We start from the raw sequence: 23,857 nt of genomic DNA, 5'->3' as shown, positions 1-23,857 counted from the left end.
CCGCGTAAACCTGTACGACGCCGGGAACTCCTCACGAGGCAGACGCTCACGTGCGCTGGGTAGGTTTTGTCTGAATTTTTTCCGAACGCCAGAGGGCCAAGCTCAAGCTTAAACAGCTTTGCTGTTAAAAGTGAAATGAACTTGAATGCATAAACGTTACGTAGCACAGCTACCGTCTGCCTACACTGTGCGCAGACTTCACACGTGTCTGGCTTGGTGCGCAGTTTTTCACGATGTTCTTTGCGACCGAAAAGAGGAGGTGTTGAAGGTATTCATCACTGAGCAATACTGTGGTTTCGTGGCTGAACGGGTCTGAGACAGAATGCGAGCAGATGTGCCCAGAGCATTCTTAAAGGCCACCGTGCAGTAGCTCGTTGAACAGTCTCCGAGTTGAAAGAACTGATTGATTTGAACAGCGCAGTTCTCTTCTGTGTACAAAGGCTGCACTCACTGCCACTCAATGAACAGCTTTTGCAATCATTATTATTGCATTTCTGATGTTACAAGGCAAGTGGAAATAAATGTAACTGTTGAATTTATTATATTTGTCTGTGCATAATATATTGAGAATCCTACACTGATGCCCATTTGTGTATGATTTTTAAGGGTAGGACATGTGTAAACGTTAACATTGCCGATATTGGTACTCTGAAAAATCCTGTCGAAGGAAGGCATTCCAGCGTATATTCGGGACAACACAAGTCTTTATTTGTATATTTCTGATAACAATCGTCAGTATCCCCAGTGGGTTTCCAACTTTCATTCCTAATGACAGAATATCGCTAGGCCACAAGCCGTCTATTATTCTGGGCTGTCATTCAATGGCCAAGGTCGCTTCCAAGTTGTCAATTACAAAGTTGGGATGAATAAATTTTTAGAATTACCTTTGATTTTAGTGAGCAAGGTAGATATTCAACAGGCTTTACAAAAATAAAATAAACCACGGCATGTGGGTTAATACACGCGGTATTCAAAATTGAGATTTCTGGTTTTCTTAAAATTAGGCACCAGGAGGCACGCGTAGACCACCTGTCCAAATACGTTATATGAGCAGGGGGACACAAAGTGAGAATAATTATCCCTGTCGGCTGCCCTTTTACCTGTAATTGATTAAGTTACTTTTGTTGGATGCAGTAACTGGATAAGTCGGTATTGAGAAGTTAGAGGCCGTTGTGTTCCTACACCGTATCAAGTGAAATATTTCTCGCGTGTTCATGCTCCGAGATGTCCGACTCCATATTTTATTTGTGGTAACCATGATTACGCATGCAAGTAGTAGTACTAGTGATAACCGATATTGAGAGAAGAGTGGCCTTGTGGGGCCGTCGATGGAGTGGGGCCTCATTCACAGACCCCAATCTTGTCCAGCACCTCCCGCCCACGGGCCGCTAGATCTGCGTGGGCGTTAATGGAGGGGCTGGACCAAAGGACCTCCCATCGCTGTTTGGGGTTGGGGGGTTTGGCGGGTATGGGTAGCTGTGGTGTTGGTGTCTTTAGTGCTGTGCATCCCGGTATTATGTGTCCTAAGGTCACTGCCGTTGTAGTACAAAAAGGGCATATGTCCGAGTATGGTTGGGGATACAATTTATGTAGTAGCGTCGGGTGTGCCAAGGACCCCGTTTGTATTCCTGTTAATATAGACTGATCCCTGCGGCTAAGGGTGTGATGTGGCTCTGGCAGTTTCTGTGTTTGTTCTCTATACATCGTGATGATGTATTTGTAAGTGGTGACGGGTGTTGGTAAGTCTTACCGTCTTTTTCTTGTACCCGGCGGGACATCTCTCGGGGTCAGCGATGTAGTTGCCGACAAGCGTGGAGTGTGCGGGTGTCCTGACTAACTCTATCTCTGTGTCCGGTGTTGTTCTGTGCTTTGTTAGAACTCTTGCTGCCTCAGAGGAAATCACCCCCCTGCGGTAGCCTACGTAAGCCTTTTTGCTGTCCATGACTACGTGCGATAATCCGGGTTGGGATAGTGCCAAAGCGATAGCCACTTCCTCAGCAGTGGTGGTGTTCGTGGTTTTCACATATGCCCTGGCGATGAGTCGGTCCCTGGTCGTTACGATAATGGCGGCCCTGTTGCAGCCTTTGGTGAGATCCGCGTCAGCATATAGGACGTTGTGGTTGTTGCCCAGTTGTGTTTCCAGGGCTTGGGCACGCCCCTCACTTCTGGCGTTGTCCTCTCCAGGCGCCATGTTACGGGGGAGGGGTTTTGTTGTGATATTGGCCCGCCATTGTTCCCGGACCCCATCCATTGCCTGCGTTGGCTCTGATTTCCACCAAATCTTTCTTAGGACTTCTCTACCGTGTTTAGTCTCGCTTAGGCGTACTCTTTGGTTCGAAAGGTGTGCCTCCACGAGTTCGTCACCAGAATTATGGATTCCCATCTCATGCAGCCGTTTAGTTTATTTATTTACTGGCAGTCCGAGGGCTTGTTTGGTTGCCTTTCTCACGATGGTGTTACGCTTTTCCTTCTGTGCCCTGGATAGATTCGAGTATGGTGCCGAGTACGTGATCCTTGTGATCACGAGGGCCTGTACGAGGCGTAGTGCGTCGTTCTCTTTAATTCCTCTGTTCTTCTTTGCAACGCGCCGCAGCATTCTCAGGACTTGTTTGGACGTTAAGCTAATCTTGTTCACGGCTGCGTCCGCCTTTCCGTCGTTCCTGAGAATAAGGCCTAGGATCCGGCATTGTCGGGTGGGTTCGACTTGGACGCCATTAATCTTGATTATTACGCTGCATCTGGATTTCTTCCCTGCACCCGGCTGGACTATCAGGAGCTAAGATGTTTGGGGGGCGCAGGTCAGGCAACACGATATAGCGTATTCGTGGACCGTCGTTGCTGCTTTCTGTAAACTTTCTTCCATCCACACCTCCGATCCGGCCCGGTTTGTCCAGACCGTGATGTCGTCAGCGTAGAGTGCGCGGTCTGCGCCGTTGATCTGATTCAGCAGTTTGGATAGGGGTAGTAGCCCTAGCGTGAACAGCACGGGCGATATGACGGATCCCTGCGGCGTCCCCCGTTCTCCCAACGTGATTGGCTTCGTCTCGGCTTCCCCGATGGTGAGTATTGCAGCCCTGTCCTCAAGGAAATTGTGGACATAAAGTAAGGCCCTGGCTCCACATCCGGTTCCGGTCAGATTACGCAGGACGGTGGCGTTGGTGACGTTATTAAACGCCCCCTTAAGGTAGAGGGCGAGGATGGCTCTCGGGATTGCTCTGATTCCCTGCTTGACGACAAGTTCATGTAGTTGTTCCATGACGTCTTGTGTTCCGAGGTGTTTGCGGAAACCCAATATGGTTGCCGGCATTTGGTCTGTCTCTTCGAGGTATCGTTGTAGCCTGTGCAGGACCATTCTTTCCATAACTTTGCCCACGCATAACGTGAGCGAAATGGGCCGAAGGTTCTCGATGGACGGGGGCTTGCTTGGCTTCTGGATGAAGCGGAGCTTGGCCGTTTAGCCTTCCTTCGGTATACGCGACGTTTCCCAGGCTTCATTCATGTAGCATAGAAGCTCCTTGGCCGTTCTGGCGGACATGTTAGAGAGAATTTGTAAGCAATGTTGTCTGCGCCAGGAGCCCTTTTTCTATTACTTTCGTCAATGGCAGCCATAACTCCGAGATGGTGAAGGGTCTATCCAATACTTTGTTTGGGGGCCCCTCGTACTTTTGCGGTGGTGCTGGCTGGCCTTTCTCAGTTTGTAGGTATCAGTCTTTGATCAGATCTGTGAGTAGTTCATCGCTACTCCCATTCCAGTTATTTCGGACTTTGGTCAGGTTGCGGTTGGTGGTTGATTTTCTTTGCATGGGGTCAACTAGATGCCATAGTAATTTCCATGTTTTGCCTGTAGACAGCTGTCCCTGTATGCTTTCGCACATTTTGTGCCAATTTTCTCGACACAGTTTGGCTGCGTACTCAGCAATTGCAATGTTTAGCAGGGCAATCCTGCGCGCCAGCTTTCTGTTTCTCCGTTGTCTTTTTCACCTGCGGGTAAGGGAGTGCCGGAACACCCACAGGTTGGAGAGTTTTGCGTCCACGAACGGTGTGTCAACTGTGGTGTTAATTTCCTGGGTGTACTTCTTAAGCGTCTTCTGTTGTCGCTTGGCCCACTCCTCGTACGATTCTTTCGGGGTTTCGATGGCCTCGCTTGCTTCCTCTTCATTCCTTTCCCGTGTGTGTTTCCTCATCTTGTCACAGTCCGTTATTCTGGCTTTGCCGAGAAACGTCCGGTACTGGGGTCCGAGGACGCTGATCCGGATTATCTTATGGTCAGACCCGAGATCCGCGTCTTCGTATTTCCAATCCGTTTCCGGGAGTCCGGAGGACCAGGTGAGGTCTGGGGTGGTGTGTGTGTGGTGCTGCTCGTTACGCTGTTGCCTGTCCTCGTGGTGACTCCGGTTTCATTGATGAGATTCAATTCATATTTCCCCATGACTTGGACCAATGCCTTTCCTATTTTGGAGGCGATCTTGTAGCCCCATGTGGGGTGAGGTGCATTGAAGTTGCCCATACCCAGGAGCGTGCAGCCATTGGCTAGTTTCATCGCATCCTTGATTACGGCATCGAAGTCGTACTGGTGTTTTGTTCCCGGCCTGCAGTAAATGTTTAATATGAAGATGTTCTTCGAGTGGCCGATGTCCCTGGCATGTAATTCCACCAGCGTGTAATCGCAGACGTGCTGCGCGGTGACGTGCTGTGTCGCAGCTACCGTGTTCCGCACGAGGATGGAGGTGCTTTTATCGGTGGGGTCGGCATAGGAGATGTAACCTGGCAGGCGTGGCTTGATTCTAGTTTCCTGTAGGGCTATTGCCAGCGGTTGTTGGTTGCTGTCTTGGGCTTTAATGTGTAGCATTAGTTCCATTTCTTTGTTTCTTATACTACGGCAATTCCACTGATATTTCGTGGTCATTTCACTGTTTATTTTCCGTGTGTCTTTACTGTGTTGTTTCAGCTTCATCTTTTTGGTTCATTGCTAGACGTCCCCTTTTCTTGGTGATGGCATCTTCCAGCCTTTCTGCGTGTTCCCTCTTGAGCGTGCCATCTTCTTCTTGACGTCGTGGGCATTGATCCTGGTCACGAGGTGGTCATGCTTGACTTCCATTGCAGTCATTCTTTCCTCGAGCGTGGTCATTCTTCCTTCTAATCTGGCCAGAGCCGCCAGAATGGCCGATTCTCCCGGTGTTAGCTGTTGTCGTTGCTTCAAACTTTGTTGCTTTGTTGCTGCGGCGGTTCATCTGCCTCCATTGCTTGCGCCTCCGAGGTTGGCGTCGCCATCGCAGGTCCCGCAGACGGCGACCTTCTGCTTGGCAGCTTACGCGGGTTTTGAATTGTTGTTTTTTCTGCACTTTCTTCAAATTCATTACTGTTTGACTTAACCTTGCAGCCGCTTCTCAGTGCTTGTTCTAATTTCTTCCTTAGTTCTGTGATCTTTTCGCCCTGTTTTTCGATCACTTTTTTTAATTCTGTAACTAGCGCGCTCTCTTGTTGCGACGTGGTATTAGGCGCGTTTTGGGAAAGGTAGAGAGAACTTTGAGAAAGGGAGAGGGGAGTTTAAACGATGGGAGATCCCACGGCCTGGCCCACGTTTTTATCGGCCACTCCGTGACCGTCATGGCGAGGTCTGCTCGGGGATCTTCAGTGTCCGTGTTCCGCAGTCAGCTCCGGTCATTCCGGTACTTCGATCTGCTCCTTGCTGACGACGCCGCGCTTCCGGTCGTCACCCAGCGTCGATTACCCGGGGTCGGATGTTTCGAGCGGGGCGTCCTTGACGCGTGTTGCTCTTTCCCCTGCCGAGTACGCTTCGGCTGGCGCTCCTCTTCCTGCAGAATGGCGGGAAGACTTCGTCCTTTGTGCAGTGCTGCTCTTGTCGTTGCTTGCGTTCCTATTGTCGCTGTCATACGACGTAGGCTGTTTTGAACTTGTTTTTGCAGTCGTTCTCCCCGGTGACGTGTTCGCCGCTACACAACTTGCATTTTGGCTTGCAGGTCGCTTGATTTTCAGGGCCCGGATTAGCGGTGCCCCAGGCGAAGCAAATGTTGGTGCTTTGATTGGGGCAGACGTCGCCTCGATGTCCCACTTGTCCGCACGTTTTGCAAACCTCGAAATGCTTTTTGTAGAGTCCGCAGCGCACGAGAATGGCGCCGTATTTCGGCACTTTCTAAGTTCGGCACTTTCGTACCCTCCAACAGCACAATCACGGCTGTTGACGTACCTATCCTGTGTTTGCAGAGCCTTGGAGTTGTATGCATTAACCACGTTAGCCATGATTTCTTTCGCGGTGTCCATGATGGATATCCCTTTCATGACGGCTTTCACAGTGCCTTCCATGGCGGCTTGGTAAACCCACACTTCGTAGTTGTTCCCAATAGTTAAGCTTGTTGGTCTTGCGTATAGCCTCACTCTGTGTTCCGGCGGCGTGCTCACCACGATGATGCTCTGCACGGGGTTGGGGCAGACCATATCCTCCATAGATTTGTCTTTTCTAATTCTGGTCGCTGTCAGAATGGCGGACATTAGCATAGGGGCTTCCGTCCTAGCAATGTTGAAACCTCCTTTCGGTCTTATGATTATCTTGATGTCGTCTCGCGGCATTACGGACGGCATGTGTGCCGCCTTCGTAGCCTCCCTTGCTATTGGTCTGGCGAAATTCTCCCTCTCACGAGGTTTGGATGGGGGGGGTAAAGAGAATTTATTATAACCCGCATATCAGGGCGCAGCGACTAGTGATAACAGCGTCTCGCCGTAGAGGCGGACTCACCGATTTCGTTGTTCTTGCCGTTTTTCTTGATCCGCTTGCCGCCCGGCAGGACCAGCTGACAGCGATAATTATCATGCCACTTTGAGTCCCCCTGGCCACATAACTTATGTGCACTGGTGGTGTTCACGTGCATCCCAGTGCCTAGTCTTAAGAAAACCATAAAGCTTAATTTTGAACAGCCGGTATTATGCCGGCTGTTTGAAAATTTTCAAAAAACCAGTCATTGCTAGTACACCCAATCCCCTCCACTGTGTGATATCCGTAGGCCTGTGCCACCACCGTTAATTACTGCATCCGCCATGCCGTTCGGTGGTAGTAGCTTCGTTCGTAGGGCGAAGTCTTTCCCGTCGATTGTTAACCGCAGGAAAGAAGGAACCTTGCAACCGCCCCCCGCAAGAGACATGATACTTCCGTCTGGTCATGTCATTAGTGTCCCAGCTGTCGCTAAACACTTCACTCCGTTAAGTGACTTCGGTCACATAGGTTTGGTTCACTCCTTCCATTTAACCAGTTTCCACTTTCTGGTGCGTCCATTCGTATAAGCAGGCTGGAGTAAAAGGAGGCTAGCGGAAATGAATTCGCCGCAGTGGAATTCAACACTCGCTCTGTGTCAATAGTGGCAATCGGTTATTCACAGTTTGAATTCACGCGATTGAGCAAATATTTGCTTGAAATCTGTTGACTTACCCTCCGGGAATTCCATTTCTTACCCTGTTCAAGCTCTCACTGGCGGTGGTGGCGTTCGTGTGGAGCTGCCTAATCGCGCTCTGCCTGTTCCTTGCGTGCGAGGCCCCACTTGGTCGCCTCGACAAGCTTCTCTGGAGCCCGGCCACCGCACCCAGGCAGCAGCAAGAGGAGGACAGGAAGGAAGGCGTCATAGTCCAAGACGTAGAAGTCGGCACAACACGCAGAGATGACGCCCTCTGACCGGGAGGTGGCGGCCTCAACAGAATAAAGAGATATGAATGACTGGGTCGTCCTGACTCACCGGCGTATGAGGAGGCCGAGCATCTCCCCCCCCCCGAAATTTACGGCATGTAGAGTGATTTTTAAGTCTAGACACCCGTTAAATAAATGTTCATAATAAAAACTTGCAGTTCTCCATTTTGAATTTCGACTATCTTCTCTCGTCGTTGCTCATGCCTTTTACATCTATTCTGTGACACAACATCTGTGACCTTTATGTGTGTCCTGTAAAAAGCTTCGCTTGTCATCTACTTTTCACAGCATCCCATCGCTCGTGAATTTTATCCACTAGCTCGTCCTCTGCAATCTTCTCTTTTGTTTCGGCTCTTCCGGTGCAGAAAAAGCAGCGCATTATGCAAATCACTACAAACTAAATTTTGCTCATTTGGTTCACGGGCGACGCCGCACGTCACTGCCGTTTAGGTGCATCAGTTTAGGTGCAGTGCTGAGAAGGATTTCACTTGCGGATATCTGTTGCTGCTTTACCGACATGTAGACATGATGAATGCAGCAGCCGAAGGGCAACAAATCTTGCCTGCCTAACTTTGGCCATTTTGGCTTTCAGCTAGCTTTCCTGAGTAGAGAGCCCCTTGCTTTATTGGGGTTAGGTTCAGGGCAGGGGAATCCTGACACGTGCTGAGCCTGTGCCTGTGCGCTGTAGCGGAGCCATTTATTTTGTTTCACGGTGATTCCAAGCATGCCCGCTGACACCCCGCGGGTGCCGTCAGCCGTTCCAGACAAAGCGACGCCGCGGGCCGCGCGTCTCCTCATGGCGCATCTGTGAGACCCGCCCCGGCAACAGACTTGGTGCACTTGTGAGGAGGGCTTGAGCTGTAGTCACAGCAGCAATCAAAGCTCTCCTTCCAGGTTAGGAGGCTGCGTCTGTGTACCCTGTGGTGGAGTTGTGGGCGTACCGTTTGACGATAGCTTTCGCCCGGGAGTCTCGGCACGGCTGGTGGTGTGTTTTATGCATGTTCCAGGGCAGTTTGGTCTCCATGTACCCCACTGACGGATGAGTGGCCCTTATGGTGATGTCATACGCATATGATCCATGGCGTATGCCTCGTACCGCAGCCAGGAGCGGAGGGAGGCCTATGAGAGCTATATTAAACAGAAAAGGGGCAGGACTGCGCCCTTGTTGCCGAGGGAAACTCCATTGTACTTTATATCTCCCAGCGTCAGAAAGGTTTTCAGTCGTCGAGTAAGTCTCGAATGTCCCCGCACGGGGCACCTTGAGCAATCTTGGTGACGGTACTGGCGATACCGCGGACCCCGAGCCCCCAAACATACGCTGGATCCAACCATGGCAATGTGTTTATAGGTGGAGGGTTAGAAACCACGAACGGTGGCCGTCGGAGCCTTGGTCAAGCTCCGGCCGATGGGCTCCGTGCCTGTCTACCAGGCAGGGAGCTCCGGGACCTCTGACTACCAGGGTAAGGTCAAAGGAGAAAGTACCCCCGTCTCCCTGCTTTCCAATGTATCATATGGCATTTTCCAAACCCCCCCCCCAGACGTGATCGGCCCCCGAAAAGGGGCCGCACCGAAGTACCTTTTCCTGCGTTGCAATCAATCTCGCTCCCAAAGCCCGATAATTTCTCGCGCTTTCTGATCATGGAATCTGTTGACAAAACAAAACCAATCACTTCCCATTCCGTCTTTCTAATCTCAAAGTATCTTGAATGCCTTGTTGGAAAGTCGTACAAGGCTAAGAAACTGAAAACGGGAGAACTTTTGATTGAGGTAGACAACAAACAGCAGTCCGCAAACCTCCTTTCACAAACGCGCATGGTAAATGTTGACATCAAGATCACACCTCATCGCAGCCTTAATAGCTGCCAAGGCGTGATCTCTGATCCAGATCTTATAAGTGAAACTGAAGCCAATCTGCTCGAGGGCCTCCATGATCAGGGCGTGACGGCAGTGAGGCGAATAACCATACTCCGAAACGATCAAATCATTCCTACCAAACACATCATCTTGACGTTTGACCGCTCAACGCTTCCTGAGTCGGTCAACGCAGGCTTCGTTAGATGTCCGGTCCGACCCTACGTGCCGAATCCACGCCGCTGCTATAAGTGTCAGCGGTTTGGCCACGGCACAAACTCTTGTCGTGGGAAACTTACGTGCGCCAAATGTGCAGCACAAGATCATCCAACCGATAACTGTGAATCTGAGCACTTCACCTGTCCGAACTGCCAGGGACCGCATGCTGCCTATTCCAGAAGTTGTGAGAAGTTTAAACAAGAGAAACAGATTATTGCCTTGAAAGTAAACGAGAACATCACCTTCCCCGAGGCGCGAAAGAGGTGCGCCTCCTTCCCTCTGGGCAGGTACGCCGACGCAGCTCGCCGGGGGGCGGAGCGGCGTCTGGTTTCGGCGGGGACCCAGTTCCGCGAGTCGGACTTGGTCCCGCCCCCGCCCCCCCCAGGGTTGCCCCAGGCAGCCCAACCAGCCTCTGCATCGCTCGCTCACCCAGCAGCGGCTGTGGTTGCAACGTCTGTTGGGGATGCCGCTGCATCCACTGCTTCCCCTCCACCGGCCCAAAGCACACGCAAGGGCACGGAGATGGAGACGGAGGCAGTCGCAGCGACCCCCTCCTCCGCCTCACTGCCTGTGCCACCTGTCGTGCTTCCCACGCCTTCGGCACTGGCAGCGCAGGCAAAGAATGCCCGAAAGGGTACCACGTCAAGGGGGCCTAGTCCGCTGAGGACCCCCTTGCCTTCAGATGACGACATGGACGTCGAGCCCTTCCGGCTTTCATCGCAGCGGAAGGAACGGGCTGCGACGTCCAGGTCAGTAGAGAAGGCCAGAAAGCCCCTCCCAAGAGTCCAAGCCCCGAAAGACCCTACATAAATAATCACACTCCAGTAGCTCTGAACACATAATAATGGAAAGAGAAAACATAGTTCAATGGAACTGCAGAGGCCTTCTGAATAATCTTGACGACGTGCATGAGATTCTGCATGCCAACCAGCCAAGTTTAATGTGTGTCCAGAAAACACATCTGAATTCCAAAAACACAAATGTCTTGAATAGTTACCTGGTATACAGGAAAGACAGGGATGGCTACACCCACTCTTCTGGCGGTGTGGCCATAATCACCCGCAAATCCTTAGCATGCCACCCCGTCGCCTTGAACACTATCCTTGAGGCTGTAGCCATCCGCACAATAATATTTAATAGGTTGATAACGGTATGCTCCATTTACATCCCTCCTGATCTTGCACTTTCGAGCTCTGACTTTGAGGCGCTGGTCGACCAGCTGCCGGAGCCGTACATTCTAACAGGCGACCTTAATGCTCACAATTCTCTTTGGGGCTCTTCTCGTACGGATGCCCGGGGTCGCCTGATAGAGAGGTTTCTTACATCCTCTGGAGCATGCCTTTTCAATAATAAACAGCCTACATATCATAACATAGGACACAATACATACTCAAATCTTGACTTGGCTATTGGTTCGGCAATTCTCTTTCCATGTCTTGAGTGGGGTGTGGGCACGGACCCATATGGCAGTGACCACTTCCCCACATCACTAACATATATAGGTAAAGGCCCAAGCAGTTCATCTTCCCATAATAGGTTCAATGAAGCACGAGCTAACTGGAACACATTTACAGAGACATCGAAACTACACCACACATCCATAGGACACCTACACGTTGAAGAAGCTACCCAACTCCTCATGGCACACATCCTCGACGCCGCCGAAAAGTCCATTCCCCACGCCTCTGGTGCCCCGGGCAACCAGAGGAGGCCGTGGTGGAATGAGGACTGTAGGCGGGCGCGAGAGGCCCAGAACAAGGCGTGGGGTATCCTTCGTCGGTACCTCACGCCGGGTCACCTTATTTTGTTCAAACGGGCCAAGGCGTTTGGAAAACGTGTGCGCCGTGAGGCAAAACGAGAGAGTTGGCACACCTTCTTGACATCCATTAATTCATACACAGACACACACAAAGTCTGGACACGTATATGCAAGCTCAAAGGACAACAGACACACAGCCTGCCCCTGGTTAGCACAACAGGGGACACACTGGAAGACCAGGCTAACACTCTTGCACAACACTTCGAACACGTGTCTAGTTCAGCACACTACACAAACACTTTCATGAAACACAAAACATCTGCAGAAAAAAAGCCCTTACACGACAAAGACAAATCAAAAACTTCTTACAACTCTGAATTCACTCTCTATGAGTTGAGGGCTGCCCTGAGCACGTGCAAACCTTCAGCTCCAGGCGCAGATAAGATTACATACACCATGATACAGCACCTACACCCAGACACTCTTGAAACACTCTTACACCTATACAATAAAATATGGCTTTCGGGGCACATTCCACGCTCTTGGAGGGAGGCCATAGTAGTGGCTGTCCTAAAGGAAGGGAAGGACCTTCCTCTCCTGCCAGTTACCGCCCCATTGCCCTGACAAGCTGCCTGTGTAAGCTCTTTGAGAAGATGATAAACAGGAGACTTGTGTACTTCTTAGAGTACAATGGTCTTCTCGAGAACTGCCAGGCGGGCTTCAGGGCGGGGCGATCTACCAACGATCAACTCGTTGCATTAGAGGCGTACATAAAAGATGCTTTTCTCCATAAGCAGTACTGTATGACAGTATTCTTTGATCTAGAAAAAGCGTACGATACCGCGTCGCGGTATGGCATCCTAAGCGACCTCAAGTCCTTTGGCATGTCGGGTAACATGATGAACACGCTTGCCAGTTGCCTGTCTGAAAGAACGTTTCGCGTGTGAGTTGGAACTGCACTTTCTAGGGTTCATGTGCAGGAAAACGGCGTGCCGCAAGGTGGAGTTTTGAGTTGCACTTTGTTTATTGTAAAAATGAATTCTCTTCGGAAGGCGCTACCACCATCGATTTCCTGCTCCATTTACGTAGACGACGTTCAATTATCCTTTAAGTCTTGTAACCTGTCTGTCTGCGAGCGCCAAGTCCAGCTTGGTATTAACAAGCTAGCTGGTTGGGCAGACAGCAACGGTTTTAAATTTAATCCAGGGAAGTGCACTTGTGTCTTGTTTTCCAAGAGGCGTGGCATCCGGCCGGATCCAGACATTCATCTCAATGGTGTCTCGATTCCTGTCAAGAAAGAACACAAGTTTTTAGGTATAATCTTTGACGAAAAGCTCACATTTATCCCACACATAAAACAACTAAAACATAAATGCTTAAAAACACTGACTATCCTGAAGGTTCTGTCGCACATTTCTTTTGGTGCTGACAAACAACTTCTTTTACGTGTTTTTACCAGCTTGATAGGCTCACGACTGGACTATGGTAGCATTGTCTATGGGTCAGCCACTAAAACATCCCTCAGAATGCAGGACCCTGTGCTTCATCTAGGGCTGCGCTTGTCGTGTGGTGCCTTTCGGACTAGTCCAGTCGAAAGTCTGTATGTAGAGTGCAACAAATGGAGCCTAGAACGTTAGAGAGCCTACACAGACCTGCTTTATGCTTTTAAAATCTCATCAATGCCTCACCATCCTTTTACATCAGTTTTTTATGATACGTCTATGACTGCACTACTCCTAAACCGACCATCGTTCTCTGCGCCCTTCTCTTACAGAGTTAGAGAGGAAGCGTCAGAGCTTTCTGTCTCCTTTTTAGACACCATACAAAGTTCTCAAACAGATTTTATAGCACCATGGCATCTCCGCCCTGTGTCATGCGACACATCCTTCGCACATGTAGATAAAAACCGAGCTCCCACATGTGCAATTCTGCAGCACTTCTTCTATTTGCAGCAGAAGTATCAATTTTCCGAATTTTATACGGACGCCTCTAAAACTGCCACCTCTGTGTCCTGCGCGGCGCATGGGCTAGGCCTTAATGTCACTAAAACTCTTAACAGTAATACGAGTATCTTTACGGCAGAGGCTTATGGTGTACTTCTTGTTGTTAATCATATCCTTCAAAGTCACATCCCACAATCCATTATATATACAGACTCCCTCAGTGTCGTGCGGGCGTTGTCGTCAACAAAGTCTTCAAAAAATCACGTTGTAAATCTAATAGTCAAGGGTATTATGTCTGTGTATGTCCACAAATTTGAACTAGTCCTTTGCTGGGTCCCTGGCCACTGTGGTATAGCCGGGAACGAAGCAGCGGATCGAATGGCCGCTGCTGCTACACTCTCGAATACAGTAGACATAACCACATTACCCTACACCGACATGAAACCACACATCAGACAACAACTTCGCAAAACATGGCAAACACACTGGAGCGAACAAACCGACAACAAGTTACACGTAATAAAACCACACTTGGGACCATACACCACCGACACACGCAATAGATACACTGAAGTCGCCTTGGCTAGATTACGGATAGGGCACACTCACGCAACGCACTCGCACCTGCTCACTGGATCTCCAAGACCTCTGTGCAGCAGGTGCGGAGAGGCCCTATCCGTGATCCACATCCTCATAGAATGTAAGGCACTCGATACTACACGACGCAAACACTTCCCTCAACTCCACACACGACATATTCCACTACACCCATCATACTTCTTAGGAGATGATGCCATGTTTTCTGTTCAGCGCACCTTTAAGTTCCTCTCAGAAGTTCACTTTTTACAACTCATCTCATACCACCCATAGCTTTACCCCTGGTCCTATACACCAGCCACCTTATTTATTTTTTAACCACTCTTGTTCTTCACCCTGGCCCTTTACACCAGCCGTACTCATAGTTTTTAACTGATTTTATTTCGTGTTGTCTCCTCATCAAATAACTTTCTGTTTGGCGCTCTTTGCCCATGTCGGCCTTGCGCCAATAAAATCAAACCATCATCATCAAGTCTCGAATGTATTAGGCGGTTCCACTCCGAAATCGCCCGAGGTGCTGGCTTGGTCTAGGCTGACCTTGAATGTCATATTGGCGGGATTAGGTGTTTTTTTTTTTAGTTTCTTGCAGGAGCAATACAGCTTTCACTGTATTGCCAATGGCTCCATAGTCGGGAGACTGGGCGGCGCAAATGTTATGACCTTTGAAATACTACCCGAAGTACCTAATTGCCCGCTGAGCGTCTACATTGTTGTTAATATAGGCAGGGTGTGCTCACCAAGTGCCTTAGAGAACAAACAGCATTATCAGATCCAGAGGTCCACCCTCAACATCTTCCGGTACGGGCTACGTGGTACCATGTTGGCGTAGCGCAAGTGCTTATGAATAGCTGCTTTTACGTTTGTGTTATAGAACCACCGTAAGCCTGCAGTGCCGCCACAGACGATCCATACCTTGGCGCAAAAGTAGCATGACTGATTGTCGTGCTCTGTAGCAGCTGGTTTCAAAGCCCATCGCCACCCAAAACCTTCGGTACACAGTAACACTGGTGGGGACAGCTGGGTACCAGGGGTTTCTTTTTGGATAGGAAGCGGGTTCCTAAAAGATGCACTGCAAAGAGCAACCGTATCTGTTCGCAGGGCTTGTGCACTCACCCCTGGTACATCTCAGCGAATTACCAGCTGTTCGTTCCGGCTCTGCTTGTTCACCAGCTTGACTAGAGTAAACAAGTTCGTTCTCGGTTTCTACCTTTTATCGTTTTACCTTTTAGAGAAGGCGCTTAGAACGACCGGTTACTTTCAGCTCGAACAGATCATGTGCTGCCATTCGTTCTTCCTAAATGTAAGGCAAAGTTTAGAAAATCGCACAAATTTATCAAGCCCCACACCTCTACAAAAACTCTAAGGAGGTTTTATTCTCAGTTGAGAAGGCATAGCCGGAAAGCGGAGTTTATTGCGCAGGTCGCACTCCGAAGAACAGCTGAGGCAGCGAGCGGTATGTCGACACGAGAAAAGCGTTCTGCGTCTTCTTCACCGCCGGACCTAAAGGGTATGATGTACGATGACGGCGATATTCATTGCAATAAATAATAAAAAAATCAAAAGGCGGAGGCTATAAAAAATAAAAATAATAAAAAGGCGGAGGACAATAAAAAGGCGGAGGCTATACGTGGGATGACCAGCGCCACCTGGCTGAAATATTTAGCGTACGCAATTGCCACGACACAATCTGTACTTGTGCATTCAGCTTGTAAACTGCGATCTCTCTCTCTCTTACCTCTCTCTCAACACCCACAAGAACATTATGATCATTAACTGAGTGGTACGAAAACCTTGTTATTAGCAACATGTGTAGTCAAATAGTAACAACTCCTATAAAGAAGCGAAAGCGGACAAGCAGCCAACACTTTTGGAAACTTTCTGAACACAGTTCGGTCAATTTTCATTTACAGGCTCTAAGCTGATCACCCGATATGAGCACTGGTAAAGATCATACTATATGGTTTAACCTGGGGTAATCGCACTACTGAATCCTTCAAAACGAGCGTATTGATGCGACTACAATAGCAACTACAATAGCAATAGATGGCGATGTAAATAAAAAACAAATTCGAGGAGTCTGAAGCACCTATGGTTTTGTGAATGAAGGAGCATTTGCGCTAAATTTTAAACTGGTGTGCCAGTACAGTATGCGCTACCGTACTGCATGCTAACATATGCAAAAGAGTGTGCCTTGCTTCTAGTCTGTCGCTTCTCTCCCGCCGTATCGGGTTTTCGTCGTTGTAGGCGATTTAAGAAGGCGCCTTGGTGCTGGGTTGGTCCCCCTAGTTGGGTTCTCCGCCGCTTTCCGGAACTCATCCTCGAACACCGCCCCGCAGTGCGCTACCACGCTGCACCCCTGGAGTTGACGAAGCACACCTATACACTTCGAAAAACAAGTGTCGCGTGACAAGTTAGCGAGGTGATGAGCAAAGAGGCGTCCCCTTAATTTATCGGCTTGGATGTTGGGAAAGTGTGTCCTCTCAATCAAAGTTAGCGTATTGTCGGCGCCATTTTTGCCTCTTCTTTAAAAATGACATGTCTTTGATAGAGCTATTGGCCAAAACACACTTCGCTAGACGCCTAATGCCGACTTTTTGTAATTAGTATGCTGAAATTATCTCTCTGCCGCAGTACATGTTTGCGATACACATTTCTAAGTACAACGTCGACATACATTCATTGTTTTCTAGTTTGTTGAGCTAGAATCACTGAGCTCTTTTTCAGTAAAGCTTCGTCTCAGGCAGTTTGGTATAGCATTGGTCGAGGATTGTGCTGGAACTTGCTGTAGAGGTGGAGAAAACGAAGGGACGTGCACTTTTACATGTAAGCGGCGCCTTTTTCGCGTCAAAGTGTACTTCCCTTCGTTTTCTTTTCCTCTAGAGCAAGTTGGAGCACAATCCTGCAGCGAAACATTGAGCTGTTGTGAAGGGGTTCCCTGCTCGATCCGCGTTTGGTAATTCCTTGCTTGAATCTGACCAAGTGCAAAATTTTTTGTTTGTTTAACTGAAATCCTTACTTCGTTTAGGGAACCTTACCTCGAAGACGTGGCCTCATCCCGAGTATACATCGACATTTTTTACTCTTTCAGCAGTAGGCCACGTGTATTTCATTCCTCGGACATTTACGGAAGCATCGATCGGAAATTCTGTCTGCCTTGGACGCCGCACTTTCCACCTACATAGTTAAGTGTAGCTTACCAATATATATACATACATATTTTATTACTGATTTTTAAAAGCATTTGAGTAGGAGTATTAAAGCTAAGGCAGTTGCTTGAGTCAGGTTCACGGGAAGATTTTGATGCCTTGCCAAGTAATGCGGTTTTATGTACTGTTCTGAAGCAATGTCTTATGTTCTGAAATTCCTCTTCCCCTGAACTTGTACGGCTTTCAAACAACAGTTGTAAATTACAGTGGCATCTGCCTATAGGTTCTTATAGAGGCACGTCTTGGCTGCGCTAGGCTGTGAACGTGTGCTCATCGCCGTGTCCGTCACCAAGAGATGCTGCTACGTTTCTCCCTGGCATACTGTTGAAAAACTATTAATACTTTTGAAATTAATATACTTGGTTTAGCGTCCTCTTTCTTGCACCTTCTGCGATATTTGCATGCGAGATTATTTCTACATTTTTGCGCCTTCCACGTGGATAGGGCCCGCTGTTGGTCGCTGCCTACATAGCGGTAACTAAAAGCAACTGCTCCAGAATTAAAGTTCCTTTCCGTCAAAACACTACAAACACTCTAACTACCGAGCGACGCACGACCACAACACACGACAAGCCCCCATCGGGACTTGTCACGGATGTCTTCACGGGACTCCGAAATGCGACGAAGACTTCTTGCCCAGACGCACATATATTCGGACAGGGCCTGGCATCCAAGAGGCCATAATGTAAACTGTTCACCTCTGGAATTTACGATACGGACCCCCTACACGCCTGGAACGTACTAACCGGACCAATCTAAATGCCAATAACGGACGGTGTGGATTTCCGTACATGCCGCGCGTTCTGGCGATGGGCCCCGTATGCGCACTACTAACAAGTTACGATAGTTCGTGACCGACCTTGATGTAGAAAGACTTTCCATCGTATGTTGGGCGCTCAGCACGAAGTAAAAAATAAAGGAATATAGCTGCGAGCGCCGTTTGCCCTCAGAGCAGCAACGAACCTATATACGCACTTTGGAGCGGGCGCAAACTCGGCGGGAATACATACCAAAATGCTCACACGCCGAACGATGGTGTTTCCATACTAAGGTTGTATACGAACTCTCGTAATTTCTTCGTCATATCACGTTCCCTCGTAATATCACTCTCGTAATATCACGTTCCTGAAGTAGTTTTTCTAGGTTCCTCAGAGGTCGGCATTGTGAGCGAGAAATGTGGGTATGATTCCCATACAGTACATGGCGCGCATTCTTGCGACAGGCCGCGTATGCGCAGTACGGGCAAGTTACGAGAATTCATGACCAACCTTGATACTAAAAGACTGTCCATCGTATACTAGGAGCTGAGCACGAACTAAAAAGTACAGGAATGTGGTTGCGTGCGCTGTTAGCACTCACCGCAGTGACGAACCTAGATATGCACGCGGGATCACGCGCCAAACTCGGCGGGAATACAAACCAAAATACCCACACGGCGAACGACGGTGTTTTAATACCAAGGTTGGACACGAACTCTCGTAATTTCTTCGTGCTGCGCACACTCGGTCCGTCGCCATGAGGCGCGCCATGTACTAAAAGCCACGCGCTCCATTCTTTGTACTTAAATTTATCACGATAGTACCTGTGAATGGCGAAAATGTTGCGCCGCTGGGTGCCCACGCGGGCTGGATATTGTGTAGCAGAAGAAAGTACGAAACGTTGGTAGGGCCTGTGCATGAGCGCACGAGGTCATCTTTGCGGAAAAGCGGAATGTGGACGTGGCGTGTACCACCAGCACGCATAGCGTGCTTCATTGTTGGACGCTTTTGAACCACTCTCGACGTAAATTTACGGATGCCATTTAGACCATACAATGGCGCACATAGCTGATGTAGACTCAAAGTAAAACATTTCTTCGCTGATGCTGCCGAAAAGGGATTCCAGAACGACCTATTCCACGACGGATAGCTGCCGACTCCGTGCACGGGCCTCCATCCAATGCTTATAATAAACGGCTTGCTTTGCCAGCCTCTAACGCCCTTTTAGAGGGCCTCCATCGCAGAAGGCATTGCGTGCTTGCAGAAAAGAAGAACGGTAGTTATTATTTTGATGATGATGATGGTTGGAGTTTTTTGGCGCAAGGCCGGCTGGGGCAAAGAGCGCCAAACAAAAAGTTATTATTTTGAAGAATATCAGTGTTCCAACACGGGTGCATCGCTCACGTTCTTAAAAAGATGAAGAAGCCACTGCTTAGATCGCTGTCCCTTATATTGTGTTGATTACGACAATGGACCCTCGCTGCTACAGCGACTGCCTTCGCTCGCCACTTGTACCGCGCGGTATTATGATAGGATGGTTACCAACCACACCAGTTCGGCAATAACCGGCTGTGTTCGCAGCGAAACTATTTTAAATCACTATGATGATAAGCTAGGTGAATATTCCATTATATAGCAGCAGAAAAATTGAACCCAGTTCTACACCATGTGAAATCCGCTGTGCCCCGCAAATCCTAAGGCTCGCGGAAAGTAATTAGCAGCTAAACTCCAGCGGCGGGAAGCTCCCTCCCCTAGCGGGAAGGAGAGGAATAAGGGAAAAATATATGGTCCCTAAAGAATGAAAAACATCCAAATAGAAACGAGAACAACCCTGCACCAGCTGGACTATAGCAGGTTAAGGCTGATGAGAAAAATGAAACAGGAAGCCGAGGCTCCAACATCTATTCACACACCACACAGCCCCCCACACCCTACTATTCTCCCAATCCACACCAAAGCCCTCCATACATCCCTCCCCAAGCAGTTACATCCATCATACAGTGCATGTCTTTCATCCATCATGCAGTGCATCATCATGCATTTCTTAAAATGCCGCCAGAAGCTATAGTGGCGCGGGCGACAGCAGGCGACGGCGGAGTGATTTTTTCTTCTGAAGTGGATGTAGTATTTCATTTCGCAACTATCAAGCACGTATGATTTTTTTTATAAAAGAACTATACAAATATCACTTGTGTGTTTTTTGTTGTGTTATATTTGCGTAATGTCTTGTTCTTGTTCAACAATGTTGACTATTGCGCAGGCGTTGTTTTACTTTGGCCGGGTGGCTGAATCGGGTCACCGACAGGCAGACAGACAAATAGACATACAGACAGACCAAAATTTCTGGGTTTAAGTAGCCAAGAAAAACTATCGTCTTCGAAGGCAATAATGAAATCCGATGTGAATAAAAAGGAAAGTGGCCAAGTCCACTGATTAAAAACATCACCTGCTTTGGCGGCAGGAATTTAGGCGGAAGGTGCTTATGAAAGGGACCCACTTAATTAATTCCGTGTCATTGTGGTTATTTGTCCAATCCAATTGGCATAGCTTCTTAATTTGCTCCCACAATGCTATCTGAATGACGTGTCTCGAATTCCGCCCTTCTATCAATAAGCCAACCGTGCAGGTACGCATAGAAAGATGATCTGCCACCTCTATCCTCAGCAGCCCCAGATGCCGCGCCTTTCGCAGAGGACGCGAGTACAGACGCTTCATCTGCGGTACATCATCACTTTTGTTCTGAAGGTACTGAACAGCCGTTAAGGGCGAGAGGCAGTCCGTATTATGATCACCGTCGGCAGAAAGGGATACTCAAGGAAGCATACGGACGCTCCTTTCGTCGCCCCAACTTCAGCACTGAAATCACTGGTGGCCTTAACAATCTTGAAGCGTTATATTCCACAATTCTTCCAAAATTGGAAAACTCCACGAACGCGACTCCCGCCGATGCACCGGAGAATTCCCCAGCTGCGTAAACATGAATCCCGGGAATTTGGGCCATACCTGCAGCCACACCAGTCGAGATGCACCAAAAAGGGCAACTAATCTTTACTGCCGAATTTTAGACCCAAAGATCAAATGCTTTCTGTAGCTCATCTGCCCTTATCTCAAAACTACCAAATACAAAGTCCTGGTGTAACTCAAACAAGCGAAAAAGACATGCAGTCTTTTGCGTCCAGTACTACACAGATAGGGGCCGTTCCAGTCAAATGATCTACGATTTCCGACCTCACAGTCCGAACCACGCCAGTCACTACCCGAAGCGGGATTCGCTTAATAGAGTTCGGTTTCGCCCTTAAATAAGTCGATGGAGAGTCCGACCACGAAGCTGGAGTAGCGCGCTTAAAGGGGTCTTGAAATGCCTTCCGCCGATTCATAGATGGGCAAGTAACCAAATAAAGTAATGAATTAGCAATCTTCTCCCGCAAGAATTTTGTTAAAGCGATGATTATTATCTGAGAAATCGTAAATAAAAAACCGCGCATTATCGTAACGCCGCATTTTCTCCTTTTAACTTTTTCTTCGCTGTTGACGGCGCGCGAGCCATCCCTCCCATGATGCTGCGCTCCTCAGCGGTGACGTACTTCCGCTATTGCGCTCCTCAGGCTGCCGTCTGCTACGGGCAAGCTCTTTCGGCCTTTTCATCTTTGTTGACACCATGGATCCCGCACTGCACTCACGGCTGGAAAAGCGCACGAAAGACCTGGCGACATGTGTGCGGCCTGGCCTTGCCTTTTCGCGGTGTACGTTGCTGCGGTTGCTATCGGTGGTACGTGACTTTTTATCGGCGGCGAACTCGCAGCCACACGTGGAGGATCGTGCGCTCGTTCCCTTTGATGCACCCCGCACTGTTTATCGAAAAAGCGCCGTCTCAGATGTGGCCCTGCTGGTGCCGGGTCTTATTTTGCGGCGGTGGTAATTGCTACCGGCGGCATGTAAAAAAGACATTTTGAACCGATACAGAACCCGTGCACAAAACGCGCCGGTTCGGATCGCTTTATCAGTGGCGGTGAACGGGAAGGCGCAGAGCAAACCAGCGCCGCACTCGAGCAGCGTGCACCCGTTTTGTGGCAAGCTGCACCCATATCTTGTGAACGGTAGTAATAGAGAGTTCAAGAATAACGTACGCAGCCGTACGCAAACAGTTAGCGAGCGCTGTTTTTTGCATAGTTCGCACTGCGCATGCGCCGTACGATAAGACGCTTCTGCGTTTAGCGGACGGAAGAATATCGGAGGCTATTTCAGCAAAATAGCGTGCGCACGTAAGGCCGATTGCGTTTCCAACATGGCAACAAGTAGCGCGACAACCATCCACGGTTGCGCTCTTCTGCGGACAGTAATTTGCTTCCGATGGACCAAGTTCTTTGCCCCTGTGTTTTAAAATACGTGGAGTGGTTAATACGTCGCCCTCACGCAGATCTGTATCGTCGTAACATCGCTGACTGTCCGAACGAAGCTTGCAGCTAAGCCAAGCCAGCGACCAAAGCTGGGTCTGTTCTGTGGCTGGGTGTGTGTGTGCATCGCCTCCTGTATTTTTACAACGCCAAACGCATCACCCTGGTCCGGCCAACCAAACCCTCTCCTTCTACTCTGGCCACTCTTCCCCAATCTGTAACCTTCCAAGCGCTTCAATCACGTGACCAGTTCAGCTTGGGGTGACGCGTGGTGGAGAGCGGCAACGTTGGCAAAACATGCTTCGCCGCGGCTCTGAGCTTTCTAGCGCTGGCGCGAGCGCAATTTCTTTGACAGTCTGAAACTTTGGTTGCCTTGGCAACAAGGCACAAACCACTCTGAAAGTCAGTTTACGGTTGCGTGATCCCGGTTCAGCTCGGGGCCCCACGTTGCGACATGTGGACACTGCAAGCGTACCACTCACGCTCATTGGGAAGTGCGCGATGCGTTTGGCATTGTAAAAATACAGGACGCGATGGTGTGTATGTTGTGGACACGCTTGTTTCATGATGAAATGCGACGTCTGCGGGTGGATAGTGCTTCCCATGGCCTCGATTATCTTTCTCGAGCGACGTACTCAACCTCGCATGCGGTATGTGCAGTGTGCGTGGCTAAAAGCATCCTCGGCTTGCGCGCCAGAGTTAAGTGACTTGCTGTTTATCCCCGCAAACGGCGCGCGAGGTGAGTGCCGAATTTACGAAGGGCAGGAGGAGGCAACCCATTGTCTGTCAATCGCGGTGCAGACTTGGGACGCATGTTTACGTTGTGATCGTTTGAAACGCATTTCTGGATTGTTTTGAAGTTGAATCAAATATATGTCTCAAACGCGCGAATTCGGCTCAGGACGTTCTCAGCGATTGCACGAAAGTGCAACGGGGCTTCAGCGCTTTCTTAATGGAACGTACTCAGGTAAGAGAATATCCATGTCGTGTTATGGCCGTGTTGCATTCAATAGAAACGGTTAAGTGTTTGTTTACACTTATTTGGATAGTCGTAAAATGTCCAAGCACTCCGGCACTCCGCTGGCAGATCAGCCGGCGAGCCGACGCTGAGCAGACGACACATCTCTTTGCCGGAAGTGCGTGAAAAATCCGCCCAATAGCAGGATGTCTACCTCGTGACGCACACCTGGGAATCGATGACGTAGACATGTGGAGATGGCGGCGTCCAAAAACACGCAGGGAAGTGTGAGAAAAGGGCGACAAACTTTGCAACAAAAGTGTGAGCTTTCCGCTGCGGGTAAAAGAGTAATACTTTGCACAGATGACGTTGACGACCCAATCTAACGATTGCGCTAGTTCATTTAGTGTGCTCTAAACACCTTTCAGGGCCGCTTAAAATTGACAATACATCTGCTTAATGTTTTGAATCGCGATTCG

General features: G+C 49.2%; 1 protein-coding gene across 4 annotated transcripts in view; it reads left to right on the top strand.

The window, feature by feature from the left end:
- LOC144137997 (nose resistant to fluoxetine protein 6-like) overlaps positions 1–7,852 on the top strand; it is a 168,539-nt gene extending 160,687 nt beyond the window's left edge. For 3 of the 4 annotated variants that reach the window (XR_013315796.1, XR_013315798.1, XM_077670043.1), the window contains one exon: positions 7,475–7,613. Coding sequence is in view for 1 of the 4 variants with exons in the window: in XM_077670035.1 (XP_077526161.1) it covers positions 7,475–7,681 (207 nt within the window). In the remaining 3 variants the exon portion in view is untranslated. Of the gene's footprint in view, positions 1–7,474 lie in introns of all 4 variants that reach the window. The other variant, XM_077670035.1, reaches the window with a different exon arrangement.
- The last annotated feature ends 16,005 nt before the right edge of the window (positions 7,853–23,857 follow it).

Source organism: Haemaphysalis longicornis, unplaced genomic scaffold (assembly GCF_048455015.1).
Source record: "Haemaphysalis longicornis isolate Haplotype H1 unplaced genomic scaffold, Haemaphysalis longicornis Haplotype H1 scaffold_1, whole genome shotgun sequence".
NCBI lineage: Eukaryota > Metazoa > Arthropoda > Arachnida > Ixodida > Ixodidae > Haemaphysalis > Haemaphysalis longicornis.
This window is presented reverse-complemented; position numbering and strand designations above follow the sequence as displayed.